The following is a 22,892-nucleotide window of genomic DNA, read 5'->3' on the forward strand; positions in this document are numbered from 1 at the left end:
TTGTAAGTCCGCAGACACACCGCTGTGCCACTGGGGGCGCTCGGTGTAAATAACTGACCTGAAATATTAGGTAAAATCACTCATTTTCTATGTGAAGTACATGTTGTACACCAGAAACAATTAGTGGGTTGAATTACAATATTAGTTGAATTTTCCATTAATGTTTGAGTGACTCATGTGTTATTAGTGGACCTGTTACCAACCAACAAAGTCGTGAACCCATAATCAATTCGATGCGTATAAATAGTTTAGAAAACAAGCGTTAAAAACAGAAATACCCATGAGGTCAAAAACGAACCCCCATGAATCGGTGATACAAGGTTTAAAGAAATGCCCAGTTAAAGTAATGAATAAGGAAACTAACCATCAAAAACAAAACTCTGGAGTTCCTAGTGTTTTCTTGTTGCATTAAATAGTTGAAGCAACAATAAATAAAGTGTTAAGTGGCTGAAATTTCAAGTCAAAACCTATTAATAAAACCATAAAAACAACTCAGTATAAATAATGATTTTGATTAACCAAATCTAAAAGTTTCAGAAATCTGGTTTATAGTACTGAAACACGTAAATACAGCTTCATCGAAGTAAAAATTTTACAATCAATCTAATGAATTATCTATATGAGTGAGAAAAAGACGTGAAGAGATATTCTCCAGAGTATATAAAAATAAAAAGATAACTGTTGGGCAATATTTGAAACGACGAATGATTTGTAACCAGTTGCCAATAATTCCTTAGTATATACCTACCTCAGCAAGATTTAATAATAAAAAAAGGACTCGTTGTTCTATAAATTTAAAATAATATATAATTAGAATTTTTGGAACTCCAGATTTTTTTAATTTCCTTTTTTTTTAATTCTATCGTTTATATGTAAATTTTAAAGAATTGTCATGATAAAAATTTTGGTTAAAATACTCATTTTCAATACAATTTAAGGCATTTTTTTAAATTCTTTACTGAAGATAACTTTACTTGATGGTGGCCCCACAGTGCCACAGCTTTGTGCTTAACTTCAAAACAAACAAACAATACACCGAGCGTTGTGTTAGGTGAAGTCCCCCGGTGGAACAGCGGAAAGTATTCGGATTTACAACGCTCAAATCAGAGGTTCGATCCCCCTCGGTGGACACAGCAGATAGCCCAATGTGGCTTTGCTATAAGAAAACACACACACACAGTGTTAGGTGAAAACGTAAAGTTACTCAGTACGATAAAATATGTGGACCACACCGGTAGTGAACAATAGAAAAATTATCAGAAATTTAAGGCTTAACTAATGAGTTTATTAGTAAAATCACATGGAGTAAAACCTACCTCACTTCATTATTCCAATTGGTGAATGGTTTTGTGTGTGCCAAATAAGAATCTAGTAAGTTATGACCTTAAAAGGCTGTCGTGATCTTTTGATGTTTGAACTATTGCAAGATCTTTGAAGCTTTAGCATGTGGCTCTCTTGTATGTTCCACCAAATGTGCATGCCCTTTCAGCCGTGAGGGCGTTATAATATTACTGTCAATCCCACTATTCGTTAGTGATGACTTGAGACGGCTAGCGCAGATAGCCCTCGTGTAGCTTTACGCGAAATTCAAACCAAACTCCAAACTTTTATATGTTATATTCCATTTATTTCATAATAGTTCAGGTTCGGATGTTGTGAAAGTGGTTATTATGCGTTGCTGTTCCTGTTTTGTTTTTTTTCCCCTTAGTAGTCTCCTGTGGGGTTCATACATTGTTTTTTATGATTCTAGAAACTGGGCATGCAGTGTGTGTGTGTGTGTGTCTATATTCTGTACTGTGTTTGAGCGAGTTGAACCGTTGGTATGCTCGAAATATAATTATACAAATATGTTGTTTCCTCTAGTACATTGGTGAACAGTTGTATTTTAGTATGTTGGTGAAACACATCTCTTGCAGACAGTACTCCGCCATGTGTCTTTTGTCTTAGATAAACTTAACAGTATGAGTATAACGACTACCGTCTTAATATCATATTCTAGCGGACAGCCATTGTTTTAATCTCATACCCAGTTGGCAGCCACGGTCTTAATATCATACCTTGGTTGATAGCTACATTAATGATCTTGTGATCATGTTTATTTGTCTTGATTGAATTGGATTATAAAAAGGATAACATTGATTGCACGACAGTTATAAAAAAAAAAAGATCTATAAAGTTTGAATGCTTATTATTTTCTACTCAAAATAATTGCGATTAACCAACGTAAAAAATACCATTACAGAACATCATAAGACTTTTGTTTGTCGAATTCTGCGCATAGCTGTACGAGCACTACGTTCACTGGTCGTCCTTAATTTTTAAGTGATATACTAGAGAGAAGGCAGCTAGTCAACAACACCCATCGACAGCTTATGGGCTGCTCTAGTCGAATATTGTGATTTGACTGCCACTCTTACAACACATCTACAGTATGGTAGCGCATCTCCCACCCCCTTTGCGGTGACGTGGTACAAGCCACGGAACCTCGAATCAACAGTCAGGCATGCTAACCACTGGGCCACTCTCGGCCCCATTATAATACAAATAGTCAATAAAGTTACTACAATAATACAGCAATTTGATTGTGGTGTAAAACAGTATCATCATTAAATTAAAATTAGCGTACTATTGTCTAAGTAATAGTTAAAGAAGGGAGAGCGCAGCCCAGTGGATAGTGTGCCTGACTATGGAACTGAGGATTTGTGGCTCGCGTCACGTTACTGCCAAACAAAATCGCGTTTCGCACTATGGGACTGTGGGGTGCCTTAAAAGAGTGATCGTTAAAGAAGTTTAAGATATGTATATCCCATAAGATAGTGTATTTTTGCATTATATATTTTGGTAATTAATACATGTTAGCTATGTAACATTTATACATGCGCTTCAAGACTAATGTTGAACATGTTATTAAACGACTTGGCAAATATGTATTAAAGAGCTGAAATTAATAAATTCATACTGTCAAAAGTAGTACAAGAGTTGGCGGTGGATGGTGTTCTCTAGGTGTCTTCCCTCTAACCTATCACTTCAAAATTAGAAACGGCTAACGTGTGTAGCTTTGCGCAAAATCTAACAAAGCAAACAGTTAAAAAATTCAAAAATATGTATACGAAACCCGTAAGCTAGACTGTAATTTTTGCTTTATTTCAGTCGTTACTGCGTAATAAATATGGTTCCAGACGAATTTATATAAATATAATAGTACTGTCTGTTGTATGTCCATGTAACTACTTCTCAGGGTGTGGATAGTTATTTATCAAATTTGGTATGGAGGTTCATTAGGTCCGTGCGAAGGTACATACAAATTTTCAGTTTTGCGGTTTTATGGGCATTTTTTCATTTTTTACCACTACTCCCCCCCCTGTATATGGATCGTCACCAAATCTGGTATGGAGGTTCATTGGGTCCATGGGGAGATGCATACAAATTTTTAGTTTTGCGTTTTGCATGGGCGTTTTTCAGTTTTTACCACTACCTCACCTCTTGTGGATGGATCTTCACCAAATTTGGTATGGAGGTTGATTGGATACATGTGGAGATACATGCAAATTGGCAGCTACGCATTTTGGGTTTTGCAGTTTTTATGGGCGTTGTTTACAATTACATATAAGGGAAGCAACTTTTCATGTCTTAAGATACCCTTTCATTAATCATGAATTTACATAACTTCCATCCAGGGGACGGGTATCCATCTAGTATATAATATACTACTAAACAGGTTGTCGAATGTAGAAGTGAACAAAAGTTAAGAGCAAAATTATGACAGGGTTTTATGTAAATGACTCCAGATTTTAGCGTTATTAGCCACTAAGTTTACATCTAATTCATTACGATTGGCATGGTCTTTCACCTTTGTATTTATCAAATGGGCCATGGCACAATTCGTTTTGAAGATGCTATTTGTCCAGATGACTTTTTGCAGCACCGGGCACAAGTATATATGGCAGTAATATATGTAACGAATGCTTCAAGTGGTACAACAGTTAGTTGAATATCATTAGAGCACATAACACAATTGTTATCCATTGATGTGACGTTCAATCTTAAACCCTTAAGAATGTGGTTTGGATCACATGTATTAGTTTCTCCGTAATCTGTTGTTTGGAATAATAGTACTGTTGATGCCGTTTGTACAAATTATACCATCGTCGACAAGAGACTTATTCTGTCTTTGAAAGTATCTTCATTATTCCTGGTCTTGACATGCGCCTTCTCCCTTTAGATCGAAACGTCACGTAGCATATGACATAACTGAATAATGTCTCTCTAACATTAATGTGAGTTTATAAACCATTCAACAATGTGGCAAAACGTTATTGATTCCATAACTACGAAAGTATATCAATTTCGTTGAATAATGTAGTCTTATATGAAATCACGCGATTGGCTGTACTGAACAGAATAAAAGGTTTAAACACCTCAGAATAAGACAAAAGACGAATCTTGACACTTTAGCTTAAAGAATAGTTTTTATCACAAAATACCCAGTGTCGTATTTTAGCACTTATCACTTTTCATAATGGTAAACAAATACTGAAGACTGGAGCTGTTTAAAGGTAGAATTCAAATTAAAAAATAGACGCAGAGTAGGAAAAATAACTAAGTGAAATTACACAAGTTGGCCTACATAGAAATCCATAAACATGAAAAAACATATGTGAATATACATTTATACAAATATACCCTTTGATGACATAATCTTGTCGAAACGTTGTACATTTATAATAAAGTTTTCTTCATTCAAGCCATCTCCAAACTTTTATACCCTTTGATAGATCCGCTACAGTTAAAATAAATTTCATAGTAAGTATTTATTTTTGGCCGTCACTTGTAGGCACAATTACCATATTATAGACCCTTTTCTTGATAATAATGATAATAAAAGCACAAGAGTGCTTTCAGTTCAAGTGACAGCAATAAGTATGAGACTGATAATATTACATTTATTCTAAAGGAAAGAAATGCAAAGTCAAATTGTATACATTTCAGAAGAATAGCAGAATTGTTTAAAAGCTTTGTACATTTGACACCATAAAAAATACAAGATGTATTTTTAGCTCTAGATAAGGCTTAATCATAGGAAAAAGAGCAAGAACACGTGACTTAAAACTGCATTATAATCTTTTTGTTATAGTCATATATCATCTGCAGCTTTCCACTGACTCGCTTACGGTATCTTCAGAGGTTGCTTAATGGAGGACACTTTTTTATGTCATCACAGCAAAACGGGACCTTCTTAAAGTGTAATGTGTGATGCAAGTTCATTTTACACTCAGCTGAAAGAATTACTAGCTTCCTGATGAGGGAAGTCAATTCCCAGATGGTTTCGAATCTTCATTTATCAACGTTAATGGTATTAGGTTGAATTCTTATTCTGATAGGATTCCCAGCCATAGTGTTCAGATCGCTAACGTTCAAAATTAAGCAGTTTGAATACAGTATGGAACGAGGTGCGTTTTTCTTGACCTTACTGTTTAACGATATTAATTTCGAAAATATTACATTTTCCCCAAGGAACTACAGTATTATCGTCGAAAACATTTTGTTCTTATTAAAATAATTTTTTTAAACAAACAAATGTTATCGTTTTTATGACAGTTTCCCCATTGTTGCAAAAGTGATTGTCACGAATAACCAAACGATTGTATTAGTTATGAAAAATATTTAATTCAGTGACGCAATTTTAAAACGTGCCCGGCATGGCCAGGTGGATAAGGCGCTCGACTTGCAATCTGAGGGTCGCGGGTTCGAATCCCCATCCCACCAAACGTGCTCGCCCTTTCAGCCGTGGGGGCGTTATAATGTGACGGTCAATTATTTAATTCGTTGGTAAAAGCCCTGATGACCTTCCCTCTACTCTTACACTACTAAATTAGGGACGGCTATAGCGCAGATATCCCTCGTGTAGCTTTGCGGGAAATTCAAAAACAAACAAACAAACAAACAATTTTAAAACTAGGTAGTTATACCAGAAAGTTTTTTATAGCGGCAAATATTTGAAACGCCCATACAAAATTGTTTTTAGAATATTTAATCCGCATAGTATGAAAGCGAACATATCTGAATAAATTGCCTTCTCTCTTCCTCTCTAGGCCCGGCATGGCCAGGTGGTTAGGGCACTCGATTCGCAATCTGCGGGTCGCGGGTTCGAATCCCCGTCCCACCAAACGTGCTCGCCCTTTCAGCCGTGGGGGCGTTATAATGTGATGGTCAATCCCACTATTCGTTGGTAAAAGAGTAGCCCAAGAGTTGGCGGTGGGTGGTGATGATTAGCTGCCTTCCCTCTAGTCTTACACTGGTAAATTAGGGACGGCTATAGCGCAGATAGCCCTCGTGTAGGTTTGCGCGAAATTCAAAAACAAACATTTTTTCTTCCTCTCACGTGCATATATATATATATATATATATTATATAGTGTTGGTAGTTTATCATGTCTAACAAGGCATCATATTTCTATATATTATATAGTCTTGGTAGTTTATCATGTCTAACAAGGCATCATATTTCTCTTTTTTTTTTTACATCACGTTCAATTTTAGTACAGGTTGGTCTAACTTTAGAGTGCTGGACTGTAGAGAATGAAACACTAGAGAGTCATAATTCATCATTTACTGGAACAGAACTTTTTGTGATTTGTTGTTGTTTTTTTAATGTGATTCATATGAAGTACGTTGGCCAAATGTTGCCGGCCAGTTTAACGGCCGCGCTATTCGAGTATATCCGCATAAGAAACATGGACATTTAGGTTTCTTCAGGTTAGTGTCTCTGACCGAACGCAGAATCTTCGTCTGTCTTAAAAGTATAAAGTTCTCTGGCGAACATAGTATGTTCTCATGACTGTTGTAGACAGAACGAATCAGGCTTAATTCGTCTGTTTTCAGAATAGAGGTATCAGGTTGGGCCTACGCTTACTTCTCTCCCTCAAAGATCACAGTTATAAGATAGATATTTGGCCAGATCGAGTGCGACCCAGTGGTTTGCGTGCCGGACTGTGTACCTGGGGTTCGCGTCCAAAGGTGAATAAATCACGCTTCCTGCTTTTGGGCTGTGGGTGCGTTATAAGGGTAACCTTCGAATTCCACCAATCGATCATACAAAAGTATTCAAAGAGTTGTTTGAAGGTGTTATTTACAAGCTGCCTTCTTTCTTGTCTGTAATTACATAGACAGTTCCCCTATGCTTCACAGCTAGGATGTTTACAGATGGTTTAAAACTTCTCTACACGTCACAACTAGAATGTTTACAGACAGTTTAAAACGTCTCTACATGTCACAACTAGAATGTTTACAAACGGTTTAAAACTTCCCTACACGTCACAACTAGAATGTTTACAAACAGTTTAAAACGTCCCTACACGTCACAGCTAGAATGTTTACAGACGGTTTAAAACCTCTTTACACGTCACAAATAGAATGTTTACAGCGAGTTCATGACGTCACTACACGTCACAACTAGAATGTTTGCAGTTAAAATAGTCCTTGAGTAGCTGTGTTCGAATATCCAAAAACATACGAGATATCTGGTTATTTATTTTTATTTCGTAAGATTGGCGAGTCCAATTCAGCTAAGACCTTAGAATTTTGGATGAATATTAAAATTGCTTTCGTAGTTTCTCCAAAGCTGTTCTTTAAGATTCACATCCAAACTGTGTTTTCCGAATTGAAGGAAGGCATTGAATTTTCTAATAGTACTAAGATATCCCAAATCATGATCATCGTAACACAGGTATTATTTTCTTAACTAATAGTACAAACATAATCAAAATCTGACACATCTTAACACAGCAAGCATTGTTTTCTCATCTAATAATACAAACGTAATCCAAATCTGACATATCTTAACACAGCTGGTATTGTTCTGTTATTTAATAATACAAACATAATCCAAATCTGACACATCTTAACACAGCAGGCATTGTTTTCTCATCTAATAATACAAACGTAATCCAAATCTGACATATCTTAACACAGAAGGTATTGTTCTCTCATCTAATAATACAAACATATTCGAAATCTGACACATCTTAATACAGCATAATTCTTCTTGTGATCATGGTATGCGAACATTTTACTGATGTCACGACAGTACAAATTTCAACGTCAAGCGTCTTTTTACGTGATATCATTTTAGTGTCTACTGACTGACTGACAGACAACACACCACTGGATAGTGGTGCGAGCTGTTAAGACAGCTTTCGGAGAAATAAAATCAGTAGAGTTTTATTTAATGCCCTCTCCACGAAATCATAAAATGTTTTATGGTAAAACTATTACAGTTCTTGTAGCCTTGTGTATCGAAGAAAAAGTTTTATGGCGAAAACTGTTATTTCCACTTTTATAATCCTGCACGTTGCATCTGCTCGAAATATTATTTAAAATATTGAAGCTCCATATCTCACGTCTCTGATCAATATCATGGACTTTCGTGTTTTCATTAGTAGTTTTAATCATCTAACAGATTTTGAGTTATGTAAGTTTGTTTTATCCATTTCTCATTGATCTTCTAAACATAGAAAATGTATTATCTGTGTAAAAATATAAGTAGCATAGGTACCAACAAAACAGTAGACGTATCCGAAAGGCTGGAATTACTATGTTTTAATCACGTGGACGTAGTGAAGGAAACCAATAATGAGAGGAAACTTGTGGTCTCTGGAGACTCTATGACGTAAACTAAGGATAAATTTGAGCTATAAGAGCTTTATTAATCTTTGTGTCTTTAGCTCGTACATTCTCTGGGGTAATTGTAAATGAAGTGAATTAACTAGTGTTTTACCATTTTCATTGAGGAAAAGTCGTTTCGTTAAACAGAATGATGCTGTGAGAAAACTATTTTGTAGCAGAATAAAAAAAAAAGGGGGACATCTGCTTGGAAGGAACACAATTAGTCTCTGATATTTACAGTTACTGTTTGTTTTCCATTTCATTTAACCCCTTCCTTATCAGAGGGGTGTGCATGGTGCCTTTGTTAATTCTACTCCCAGGGATCGTATGGGCATATTTTTATAAGGGTTTTTCACACTGAATACAATGATATATTATTTGTAGGACTTTTCTTCAATAAAATGTACAATAAATCGATCATGTATAATTTTTTGAATATTTCGTCAAACTTGTCAATTTCTCCTGGTTCCTGTGTACTCTCATCATTTACCTTGGTTTCTGGGCCTGGAATTGCCTGATGGTTAGGGTGCTGAATTCACAATATCCTCGTCACGAGTTCGAATCCTCTCATCGAACATACTCGCCCTTTCAGCCATGGGGACGTTATCAATCCCACATTTCGTTAGTCCAAAAGTTACCGATACTAGTTGTCTTCCCCTTAGTCTATCACTTCAATATTAGGGACGGCTAGCGTAAATATATCTGGAGAGCTTTGCGTGAAATTCAACAAAACAAACAAATCCTGGAAACACAAAACGACTTGTATACTGAAATTTCCCAATTTCTCGTGGTTCCTATGAGTGTAAAATGTTTAAGTCTACCTGAGAATTAAAAAGTCAATAATGTCTTAATTTTAAGGTAAATCTATAATACGTTTTTATGTATGATTTTTAAACGTAAATGTAAATAAACTTTTGAGGAGAAAGAATATGTTTATCGCATTACTTGAGTTTCGACAAAATACGACACGTTACGACGTCGTGTTAAACATTGTTTAAAATTTTGTGTTATCAAAACATTTCGTAACTAGGACATATGTAAGCACATTAGCACTTTCTAAATCAGACTGTAACGTGCATAATTTATGTAGAATTAGAGGACCGCCTTTACTGTCATACTTTTTTGTGTTAAATTATTTTTTTTATATTGAGTTAAACTACAAACATAGATATCAATACATCATTGCATTTCAATAACGCTTCGAAATCGTGTCCGAAGGATTTATAACGATGTGATTTTAATCGGTAAAAGATTGGGTTTCGACTAACGTACAGTTTGGATGATACCTTTTTGTTTTTAGTACAAAAATACGTGCAATAACTGGTTTCCGTGGATTTAAGGAATCAGACTGATTAAGAACTTCTAACCAAAATAAACTCTCTGAATAGGTTAGATGTAAAGGATGATTTATAAGTTAATGAAGACAAATCCTATAAATCTAGAAATGCTTGATGCCATAAATATATACACATGCGAATTAAAACCTATACTGATTAGAATTCAGTGAATCACCTGTTTGGTTGCCTTGTTGTTTACTATATTTCCGGCCATAAAATTAGAGTTCAATGTTACATTTTCCCACTGTCATAACCCATAGTCAGCAGTGTACTTACAGTGTAAGCTTTTCAAAACCCCACTCTGTCATAACCCATAGTCAACAGAGTACTTACATTGTAAGCTTTTAAAAAACCCCACTCTGTCATAACCCATAGTCAGCAGAGTACTTACAGTGTAAGCTTTTCAAAACCCCACTCTGTCATAACCCATAGTTAGCTGTCTACTTACAGTGTAAGCTTTTCAAAACCACACTCTGTCATAACCCATAGTCAGCAGTGTACTTACGGTGTAAAATTTTCAAAAACGAAGATCTGGAGCAACGTTTTAATAAGTAAATTTGGAGACGACAAATATACAACGTTTCTAGAAGCTCAGTCAACATGAATAAGCTGAATTTGATGGACAAGGATTGAGGATGGTAAAAAATCGTCCTCGTTTTTATTAAAGTTCGATGTTTACTTAGACTTATCGAAACGGTTAAGAAACCTCAGTAGGAATACTCTGCTGATTGACACTAAGCCTACAACCACTAATATTATGGTATGCGTTGTTTACAGTAGTAAGAACTCTCCGTGAAAGTAGGCATTGAACTGATCATAACCTCAAATCGTAGTAAGTTTCATCCTTGAGAAAGTGTCGTTATGAGCTTCAAATCCTTTCCGTTGTTGGAGTTGCCGGATAATTTCTTTATGTTGTTTCACCTAATCAGTTTGCTGGGCCGGAAAAAACGGAGTTCCTCTTGTGACGTGTTAAAAAAACAACTAGTTGTTGTTGTAAGTTGGACTTCATTCTTCTGTTTTCATAATTTGTACTTTCAGTCTTATCAGTATGCTATTTTTTTACACCATTTAAGCTCTGTTAGCTAAATCATAAGGCATATGAATGAAATGTGGTTGGTTTAAAAATAGTGTCTTCTGATGGAAAACTGAAAACAGCCTTAGAGTTATATCCCAAACATTCTTATTGAATCTCGCTAATTATTACGAATTATTTCTTGGGGAATAATTTGTTTTATTTATATTTTCCTATTTATAATATCTATAACTGTCTGTTTGCCGAATAAGTAGATAAAAATACCCAAGATGTCAATACCAGAGCGGTGGATATTGTCGTTAACGGAAAAAATCGACGTTATTCGAAAGTTGATCTTGAAAACAAATTAGATCCAGAAAAGACAGGGCAAAATAAAATTGTTTTAAAACCACCTGCTTATTTTTTATTTTTTTTGTACTTGTATTGAAAGCGTAAAGAATGCTTCCGAGTATGGATATTTATGAAATTATTAATTGCACATTTCTATTTTGCAAAAATAAATAATTTAAATATAAGAATAATCGATAACAAGAAATGTTCCGAAACAGCTACACTGAGAATCATCTATTGTTGTTGTTCACTACACACTATTTAGCTTTACTTTTACGTTTTGTTGAAACACTTCACTGTCTTAAAAAGTACCACCCCTCTCTGTTGTAATACCACTTAATATTGAAAGCCACTTAGAAAGTAAAATTAAAACTAAATCTTTGTTGTTATTAATTAACATGCTGTATAATATATATATATTACTGTTTCTCTTTAACTGACATTGTTTAGGCTAGTTATTCGTAAGTTTCTTTGTTTCTCCTGAAGATTAAGCTTAATGTATTGGTTTTTTTTTTTTTTTACTTTCCGGTAGAAACAGGGACCCAGGATGAAATGCCCTGCTTGCAAAGTAACTGCTCATACTGGTTGTATTAAAGTTCTACCAGAAAAGGTAAGACAAAATTTCAAAATGAAACGATGTGTTTGGTGTTAAAGATAACTAAATGGAAGTAGTTCTAGAAAATATCAATGACTCCATACTCTTGCTGTTTTTATGGAGTCACTGATCCAGGTACTAAAAGAAACAGTAAGTTTATGGAGTCACTGATCCAGGTACTAAAAGAAGCAGCAAGTTTATGGAGTCACTGATCCAGGTACTAAAAGAAACAGCAAGTTTATGGAGTCACTGATCCAGGTACTAAAAGTTTACTGTTTCTTTTAGTACCTGGATCAATGACTTAATAAACTTACTGTTTCTTTTAAGTACCTGGATCAATGACTCCATAAATTTACTGTTTCTTTTAGTACCTGGATCAATGACTCCATAAACTTGCTGTTTCTTTTAGTACCTGGATCAATGACTCCATAAACTTGCTGTTTCTTTTAGTACCTGGATCAATGACTCCATAAACTTGCTGTTACTTTTAGTACCTCCCCGTCACACCAAACATGCACGCCCTTTCAGCCGTGGGGGCGTTATAATGTGACGGTCAATCCCACAATTCGTTGGTAAAAGAGTAGTCCAAGAGTTGGCGGTGGGTTGTGATGACTAACTGCCTTCCCTCTAGTCTTACACTGCTAAATTAGGGATGGCTAGCGCAGATAGCCCTCGTGTAGCTTTGAGCGAAATTAAAAAAAAAACTAAAAAACTTATCTTTTAGTACCTGGATCAATGGCTCCATAAACTTGCTGTTTCTTTTAGTACCTGGATCAATGACTTAATAAACTTGCTGTTTCTTTTAGAACCTGGATCAATGACTCGGTAAACTTGCTGTTTCTTTTAGTACCTAGACTACGAAAAGAGAACAAATACCTATTAAAAATGCTTATAGTTTTATTTCCTGTATATTTTAATACACGCTACAGGTAAGGGTGACTAAAGTGCTTGCACTCTCTTAGAATTTCGGAATCTCTGGGTTTTCTAATGGAAGTTTAAAAGTGACGAATCCTAAAAATATATAATTCTGTGGTAGAAATAACATTCCATTTCTAGTTCAAACGTAAAAAAGGTTTTGACAGTCATTAACCTGAAAGTTTTTAGTGTATAAACGATTGTAAGTTATAAAGATGCGGAAAATAAGAAGAGTTACGATCAATGAGATACTAAAAAATAGAATATAAATAATTTTATCAGCAGTAAGAACGATTAGCCATCGTAGTTGGACAAAGATAGAATTTCAAATGTCTTGTTACTTTACACAGAACTTGCAGTGCAAGCCCACGTTCAAGGATGTTGGAATTCGACAGTACCGCGAGGTGAGTGTATGCCTGAGACTTTTTTATTTCTATGATTTGATGAAATATAGGAGAAATCGGTGATAAAACCAACAATTACATATGCAGACCATGTATTGTAGCAGACTTTGGCTTATAATACACGTCACAGCTAGAATGTTTACAGACGTTTAAAACTCCCTTATATGTCACAACTGGAACGTGTACAGACAGTTTAAAACTTCCCTACACGTCACAACTAGAACTTTTACAAATAGTTTAAAACTTCTCTACACGTCACAACTAGAATGTTTACAGTTTAAAACTTCCATACATGTCACAACTAAAATGTTGTGGCATGTGAGGAAGTTTAAAACTTCCATACATGTCACAACTAGAACTTTTACAGACAGTTTAAAACTTCCCTACACGTCAACACTAGAATGTTTACAGTTTAAAACTTCCTCACATGCCACAACTGGAATGTTTACAAATAATTTAAAACTTCCTCACATGCCACAACTAGAATGTTTACAAATAATTTAAGACTTCCCTACAAGTCACAACTAGAACGTTTACAGACAGTTTAAAACTTCCCTACACGTCACAACTAAAATGTTTACAGATAATTTAAAACTTCTCTCTGTGTAACCGATATCATTAAACGCGTAAGTTCTTCATATAGTACTTGAGGGCACATTTATAAATGAAAATCTGGATTATCTTTCGTTCTTGGTTGCAATTTTAATCATATATAACTTGCATAATTTTCAGACTATGAGAGATTTTAATTAGTTTTCCCGAAAAAAAAACTTCCACATAGATATTTTTATAGCGTGTAGAATTCAAGATATCTTCATTCGTTCTGCGAGATTGTTGTTCTAATTTCGCCACGAAGAACTTTAAATTATTGAAGAAATTAAGATAATGTTTCTTTGAGATTCATTACAAAAAAAGTGAAATCTGCTACATTTATTTGTTTACTACGTTCGTACTGCTGTTACTAGAGTTAATTATCCAACTTCAGGAAAACTAATAAAACAAATACAGTCATTTACTTACGAGAACTACGATTATAAGAAACACAAAGAAAAGTATTTAATGAAGATGAGTAATCTCAGAAAATGTATTAGTTTTTGCCTATCAACTAAGAATATCGAGATGCAGAACACTCATTACTAACGGATGACTTATTAGCTGTTGGGTATTAGATATTCAAGGGATTTTCTTTCAATGCATAGCGAGCCCCCCAGTGGCACAGCGGTATGTCTGCGGACTTACAATGCTTGAATCCGGGTTTCGATACCCGTGGTTGGCAGAGCATAGATAGCCCATTGTGTAGCTTTGTGCTTAATTACAAATAAAACAATAAAATAAACAATGCTTAGCGAATAAACTCTCTAAGGCACCAGCTTGTTATGACAGGCTTAATGTTTTGACAAGACAAACAAAAAAGTATATGAAACCTATTTTTAATCTTTGCGCAAAAATTCTGTAATAAACAAACGAACAGTCATTCTTCTCAGTTGCACCAGTAATGAACCAGCTGAACGTTGAAAACTGGCCTGTATTCCTACGAGTATGATAGTTAAGAAACATTACCGGAAATCCACGGTTTTTGTTTCCAAGCAGAGTGTGGTTTTAAAAACCTTTCTTCATAATCGTAAGCAGCTTATTTTCAACTGTTTGTCCTTGTTTTAAAAAATAGCTTATAACAGTCTCGGCTCAGCTTTTCTTAACGGGCCAAATCTAAAATTAGATTAACTGAAGGCATTAACTTGGGGCGAGGGCAACTAAATTTCAGGGGCAATCCACCTTCTTTGCTAACTCCGATCCTGACATACAATGTTGTTTCAACTTACGAACTGTCAAGAAAACCGAGCGATAATATTACCCGATTTCAGAGATGATTTTATTAGGAGATACACACTGAGTGGTTACAAGTAAATAGACAGCTAATTTTTCGTCATTTAACTGATTTATGCTAACTAATTTGTGTTCACAGAGCACTATATAAATGAAAATGGTCCGCACACTTATCTTGTGCTACAAATTGCCTAGAACTCAAGGTTCTCTCGAATTGTCAGATTTTGTTAGAGGAAGGATAATTGGTCAAGCAGATGGTGGAATACGTCAGCGGCAAATTTCGCAGAATTTGGAAATCCCGCTTTCGACAGTCAACAGAATCATCGTGCAGTTTAGGAAACACGGCAAGGAAACAACTGAGCAGCGTTGGGTCGTCCTGGTTCATCGGAGAGGACAAAAAGGGCTGTCAAGAGGAGCATCGAAATGGATCCCAGATTAACGACTGCAGAAGTGGCCAAAGTTGGTGGGATGAGCCCGAAATCTGTTCAACGGATTATCCACAGATTGGGTTATCGTTGCAGAGCAGCTAGACGGAAGCCCTTATTAAGATCTGCCAACATAGTCAGACGAAAGAAGTGGGCAAGTGATATGATGACCTTTGGACTTTTGGAAGACTGTATTGTTCTCAGACGAATCAAGATTCGCTCAATGTTCGGACAGTGGAAGGATATGGGTCTGGAGAATGCCTCACCAAGAGTTTTGGCTCAACAGATTGCAGCCAACTGCGAAGCATGGTGGTTTCAGCATGGGCAGGTGGTTAGGGATCTCGCCTCGCAATCTGCGGGTCGCGGGTTCGAATCCCCGTCCCACCAAACATGCTCGCCCTTTCAGCCTTTATTGCTGTACTCTTACAAACAGGTGATATGTCTCCCCAATATAGCAAGTGTAAAACTATATGTAATCTATTGTTTGACATAATAATAACCATACAAATACAATATGAAAATGTTTTGAAAGAACAATAACAGTGATCATACTTAATGATTTGGAATTTAAAATAGGAAAAATTATAGTAAATTATAGACAGATGCACATAAAAATGTTAATTTCATGGCAAGATGGTGAAGAATGGTGTGTTTGAATTAGTCAGCACATATAGCAACCATTTTTGGTGCTATTTTACATTGATATTTTGACATCTTTTTTGGGTGTTTATTAATCAGTTAACATTTTAGATTTTAACTGAAATACCCTAATTGTAATCCACATAATTGTACAACGAAAATTGCAAACAGCCAGACACACGTTTGTAATTTTAGTTGAGCATGTAATTAGGTAACCTCATATTAAGGGGTGTCATCTACTTTACTTTCCACCAGATTCCTTCTGACTCTGAGTCATCTTTAAGAACCCTGTTGAAGAATGTTTCCGTTCATATGTACAACCATCAGAACAAACAGTGTTTTCTGTAATGTTTGTATTGCTTTGTGCTATAGCCAGGCTGTCATTGACTTTCTACAAATGCCTTCAAAACAGCATCAGAACCTGAGACAAAGTTGTATATATGAGTACCACCCCTCGTATCCCATCATGCATTCATCAATTTCCTATTGATAATGGTTCATTTATGTTTTAGTCTGTTGAATGGCTCCAAATATAGGTATGAAAGTTAGCATGTTGTAGATACTACATTCATGATAATAGCTTCTTTGAGGAATACTCATAGTGCACTTAGTCAAAGAGAGTTCCACTACACACCAGAGACCAATGTCACACAAGCTGTTTCTGCTTCTTTGAACACGTGAAAGTCACTATGATCAAGATGTGTGATTCCTTCTTGCAACTCTGGATGAGCAACTACCATTTTCATCCATCTTTTGGCTTACAATGCCACTAAATGGACTCGCCCTCTAAAAGCATGGAGACATAGCAGAGTAAGTTACACATTTCAGAATGTCAGTAGCAAGTGCATGAATAGGATTGAACGTTTTCTTGTGACCAGTGCCTGTCTTGAGATATAACCCATCAAACTCGAGAAGAAATACCTTGTACACATTACTGTAACATCAGGATCAATAGTCCTGCAATAGTCCTGTTTTGATAATCGATGGATTTTTTGCATGGTAGATGTGAAGAAACATGTGTGGCTCTGCTTCTTCATGGTCTACCTCCAGTCCTTCTACCTATTAATGATGACCATTTGCAATTACTATTACCTTTTTTGAATCATGGACAAATATAATGAGTATTTATTCAGTTTCCATGTCTTGCCAAATATAATTTTCCTTGCACTTATTTATCCAATCGTTCATAAGAAATATGGCAATGTTTGCCTTTTTTATTTATTAGATACCATTTTCTTGTGTTGTTTTGAAACTGGTGTGGCAGTTGTAGGGTTTCTTGTTTCTTGCATGTGACTCCCTCCTTATCTAGCTTAATCCTCTGCTTTTATTGCATCACTAACAGAGTAGCTATTTTTTCATATGAAGCCTGTTTACAAACGTACACTATTTTCCTTAGCCCTATGCTTAACTGATGTATTAATAATCAGGGCCGTTGTGGTAAGGCCAATCGGGTCATGGCCTGACCACCTTTTCATGACATGTATAGCTACAACATATGTATTAAATCTTAATTCTTTTAATTTAATACATTACGTTGTGTGTATGCAGTATTTGGAATTAAAATGGCTCAATATTCAAGCATTAAATTTACAAAACTTTTCTGGGGGGCATGCCCCCCAGATCCCGCTATATCAATGTCATTCTCAGAAGCATGGGATAATAACAGAAATACATATACTGTCAAAGCAAAATAGTGATACTCCAGTATTGTAAACTAAGATACAGGATGACCATCATTCACTAATTAATAATTCTGTTAATTAGTATATGCAAACGAACAGATGAAGAAAACCACATATGAGTTTTCATAACAGCTTTTTGAAACCTGGTTTCAGTATACTAAGTATCATGCATTGTTTCTAACATACGGGCAATATTTATTGGAACCCTATGATGAAATTTATATTTTCAGTATCATTTGTTTTCTCGTAATTGGGATTTAGCCTTTTGTCCCACTCTATGCTTTCTTAATGCTTTATTCAATATTCTATGTATTTATAATGTGTTTAAAAATCCGTTTAATAGTCTACATGAGTTTCTAGTACAAAAAAGCAACTTAAGTTCGCTATTTTCCATGTTGAGTAACAACTTAAGCTTTCTGCAAAAAACTGCACAATTCTTAACATCTATCTACCTCCTCCCTAGTGTTTACCCCCAGTATTGCACTTAAACCATGGTATCACTGAAAATGTTCTTGCAGACGTTGGGGCATTTCACCCATAACCTGAGCTGGGCTACTATACTAAATCGTTTTGACAACCACTGTAAACTAGCTACATGTAATTTGTTTTCCTGACTATTTGTACAAGAGAAGTATGTTATTTTAATATAAAATGTCAATTCTTCACAATAACAACTTTTTTAAAGGGATAAATAAAAACTCTTTGTTATTCAATATGCCAGACTGTGTTCTTACAGCTCCTCATGTCATAATGTCTGCCATATTTTTTGTTCAAAATTAGTGTAAAGGACTTTTTGACAGGAAGCCTAACCTAGCTTACAATCATTTGTAGTTTGCGTATTTATTTCTTATGCAGTTAGAAAAAATTTTAACGCTAAAAATCAAGTTTCTATACATGAGGCGGGTAGGTTACAGATAGCCCATTATGTAATTTTGTGCTTAAAAGCAAACAAATTTCGAAATAATTCTTTTTGTTTTTATTCAAAGCTGCGTGGCGTAACCCAGTCGTTATAATGCTGTACTGTGGTTCGCATCTTTGCCACAAAGAAAGGGGGGAGGGTTCCACACTTACAGTAGCCGAAGAGTTGGCAGTGGGTGTTGTTGACTAGCTTTCTTCCCCCTTAAGTCTAGTTTCTCAGTTCAAAGTTAGGAACGTCTAACTCGGATATCTCTGGTACAACTTTTCCAAATATTCAAAACAAAACTAACCAGTTCTTTTGATGTTGCAAAGACATTATTGGAATGAAATATTCGCACGTACAATATAGTATGTTAATAAGCTCTCTGATTATTGACTTCTTGTTTCTGAGTGGACACCGATTTCTTTGTATGTCGTTGACGTGTATAAAGCTATAACGCTTAATTTGAAATATCTGGCTTCTTACTTTGTTCACTAGGCCATTAACACATTGTGAAAACTTCTGTTTGCAGTTATAAAACAAGCTTCGGCAATTACTTCAAGTTCCAGATCATTAACACATTGTGAAAATGTTTTCGTGCAGCCATAAAACAAGCTTTAACAGTTACTTGAAATGTCAATTTCGCAAACAAAAAGCCAATGGCTAGAGGAAAATAATATCAGAAAGAATGATTATATGTCTTCTGTCAAACATAAACACCAGCTTTAACTGCAATATTATCAAAATGTTCCCTTGAGGGTCTTGGTGATTATTACTTCCTGTAAAATGAAAAGAACTCTTATTTGACCAATTAACTATTACAGGTCGAAATATTTTTAGTGCTTTCTCTTTACGTTTTACCAATTCTTTCTTGAAGAATATATAAAGAAACAACTAATTCCAATATTATAATTCTTATTTTGAAACTTATCTGCTCCATAGCCTTGTTAGCTGTTATTGAGAGTTTGTGTGTAGACTGTACATCCCAGTTAAAGCATACTCGAAACGTCGTATATAATAAACTAGCCGCGATCCGCAAAACATTTGCGTTAGTTTTCATTCCATTCGCTTGAAATTTCCTTATTCTATCACTTTCACACACGCCATTTAAGCTACGCTTTCTTGAAGTCATTGTATGTTAGATTGATAAATCCTGGTCTACTTGAAAATATTTTACACGGTCAGGTAAATAAGCCCACGTAGACGTAATTTTATTTAATAAAACTACACATAAAGTAAACATTAAAGTAATGGTATTCATAATAGTGTACAGATTATGAAACAGTTGTGAGCATTCAGTGTATGACATGGTTTTTGGTTTTACGAGTTGAAACAAAGAAACTCACAAAAACGAAGAATAAAACCCATACTAAAGAAAAATTAGCTAAAAGGTGTTTATAGTAGTGTATGAAATGAACAAAACTAAAGTATTGCAAAGTGAAGTAAATGTAAAGTTGTAATGAAGGCAAACTTAGCTAAGTATGCAGAAACATCTGAATGCGTGTTCACGAAGTCACAAGTATGTGGTTTTGAACGATATGCGCATGGGTATGTTAGACGTAATTAAATCGAGAAAGCCCATAGAAATCGTATTTAGTGTAATGTTAACCTTTTTAGGAAATAACACGCGGGTTAACTGTTGTTTGTGAGAAATGCTTTGCAAATAAAAAAACTTAGTTGTAATTGATGCCAGTCGTCACGTGATGACTACGACATTGTACCATCATGTACAACACTCGTTGCATTGAAAAGTTGGCAAAACAAAAAACAGGTGAGGTGATTCTGAATTGAAAAGCCAATATAAAGTAAAGTTCCGGACAGACCAACGCAAGCGTATTATTCATATAGATTATTTATATATTTGGAACTAGTCTTTCTTCATATCAAAACAAAGACAAACTTCGAAGTACCCGCCACCACAAGAATTCAGGCTGGTTAAGTCAAATAACACTTGTCACAAATGAATCTGCGGAGCGTGTTTAATGGCGTCGCGTCTCGAATAAGGGATATTTCGATTCGCAGCCTGACAGGCTAACTACTATACAACGTCTAACTCGTAATGTTAATTGGAATATTCAATGGCTGTTTGCCATCTCTCTGGTCAATAGCTCAAAATTAGGGACGGCTGTGCTTGGACACAAGAGGTCTCTGACCAGGCCGTTTACATGTGCTTAAAATTCCAATACCAACATTAAGAGAGATAAAACATACGTTTGTTCTAATTTCAATAATGATGTTTTACAAATTTGAATTTTTGTATAAAAGAAGTTTTTTGGGTTAAATGATGTCTAGTATTTTAGTATTTACTCCGCATGCTAAATGGAAGGTAAGTATTTTTTATCCTGTTTTGAATTATTAGTTATTATTTTCGATATTATATTTGTGTTAAAAAAATGCCATATACTTTTTAATTACATTTATGAATGCTTCTTTTATAGCTGATTAAATATAAGAATTGGTGGATATATAAATAGATAAACCTGTAAGGTTGTTTACATCATTTACATGTGATTCCAGGTTGATGCTGCAATTAATATTGATCTATATGACGGATTAGTGAAGCAAGTGCGAAAAAAAAATCCATTTAATTCCACCATCAATAAGAAATGTTGTAAAAAATTGTAAAACAAAAACTATAACTCATTAATTACCTGGTTACAGATACTAGAAAAATGTTTTTCCTTTATTTGTTAGAATAATAAGCAATAAAAAAGCTATTGAATTAAACTTATCAGGCCATAAAGATGAAGTTAATCGTGCCCTATAAGACTTTAAACAAGCAATCCAGATATTTTCTTGGCTCGTTTCACCAAGATTCTAGGTCCTAAAGGAATTCTGTACGAGAGTTTTTTACTATTTTTGGAGTGTTGGTAAGATAGTGCAGTACCTTAAATGTTGGGCCTAATTAGCCACATGAGAATAGGTTCGCAATGCTATCTTTGTATTTGTGCTATTAAGGAAAAAGTGAAAGAATTGTTTTTTGTTTTGTTTTTTCCTACCACAGCAAACTGTAATTTTTCATCATTGGGTCCATCGTCGTCAGCAGAAAGGCAGATGTCAACAGTGTGGCAAGGTAATAAAAGTTTTTTTTGTTATTATGCGTTAGATGATTTTTTTTTTGTAAACTGAATTACATTGATAACAGGAAAAGGTTGGTCATTTTCATGCTCAAGTTCACGAGACTCGTTTTTCCCAGGTTCCATCAAAAATGGTAAAAGAAAAAAGTAAAGGTCATCCAGTTTCCATGAACATTGTTTCTTGTTATAACATCAGCAGGACAAGAGAAAATGTTAACGTACTGACTTGCAGAAAAATTAGGAATTTATATTTTCTCTATGAGAACTACTCTATGAAACTACTGGAGAAACTATTTTCTACACCATCGTATGTCCTCTTCAATTTTATGTCGTATTCTTGAAACTTAAGACGACATACGAATATGTCGAAACTAGTTTTCCAGTATCAAGACTTCTGACAGTTCCATTTGCAGTGTTATTTTCACTAACTGTTAGTGGACATACAGACCTCTGCATTATTTTGAATAATATAATTAATTCTACACATTATATGTAATACATCCAATTACACCTTCTCCTATAATAAGCTGTTGCGATTGGCTCTGCATCAGTCTAATGGATGGCAATGCCCACTAAAGTGGTTGACACATTCCTTGAGGAACAGGGGTTGACCAAATTCAATGGCCTACGCGTTTTGGGGACTATAATCCCATCAATCGTGTATGGAATGTACTTGGGAGGCGAGTCGCATCCAGTTTAATGACTCCAGACTCTAAAGGTGCCCAGGAACCAGTTCTTGGGTGATGCATTGCATTCCGTGAAGTGATCCCAGGTTCTGCAGTGCCCAAGAAACAGCTCCTGAAAGATGTGTCGCATTGCGTGAAGTTACTTCAGGTTCTTCGGTGCCTGAGAAACAGCTCCCGGAAGATGTGTCACATTCCGTGAAGTTACTCCAGGTTCTAAAGTGCCTAGGAAGTAGCTCCTGGGAAATACATCGCATTCTGTGAAGTGAGTCCGGGTTCTAAAGTGCCTAGGAAGTAGCTCCTGGTTGATTCATCGCATTCTTTGAAGAGAGTCCGGGTTCTAAGGTGCCTAGGCAGTAGTGCCTGGGAGATACATCGCATTCTGTG

At 35.4% G+C, this 22,892-nt stretch overlaps 1 protein-coding gene across 4 annotated transcripts in view; it reads left to right on the plus strand.

Annotated features, from left to right (window-relative positions):
• LOC106458280 (eye-specific diacylglycerol kinase-like) overlaps positions 1–22,892 on the plus strand; it is a 216,564-nt gene that overhangs the window by 145,672 nt on the left and 48,000 nt on the right. For 2 of the 4 annotated variants that reach the window (XM_022384448.1, XM_022384450.1), the window contains exons 5-7: positions 11,896–11,973; positions 13,224–13,277; positions 21,750–21,818. In XM_022384448.1, the coding sequence (XP_022240156.1) occupies positions 11,896–11,973; positions 13,224–13,277; positions 21,750–21,818 (201 nt within the window). The remainder of the gene's footprint in view (positions 1–11,895; positions 11,974–13,223; positions 13,278–21,749; positions 21,819–22,892) is intronic. The other 2 variants (XM_022384449.1, XM_022384451.1) reach the window with 1 other exon arrangement.

This window comes from Limulus polyphemus, unplaced genomic scaffold (assembly GCF_000517525.1).
Source record: "Limulus polyphemus unplaced genomic scaffold, Limulus_polyphemus-2.1.2 Scaffold439, whole genome shotgun sequence".
Classification (NCBI taxonomy): domain Eukaryota; kingdom Metazoa; phylum Arthropoda; class Merostomata; order Xiphosura; family Limulidae; genus Limulus; species Limulus polyphemus.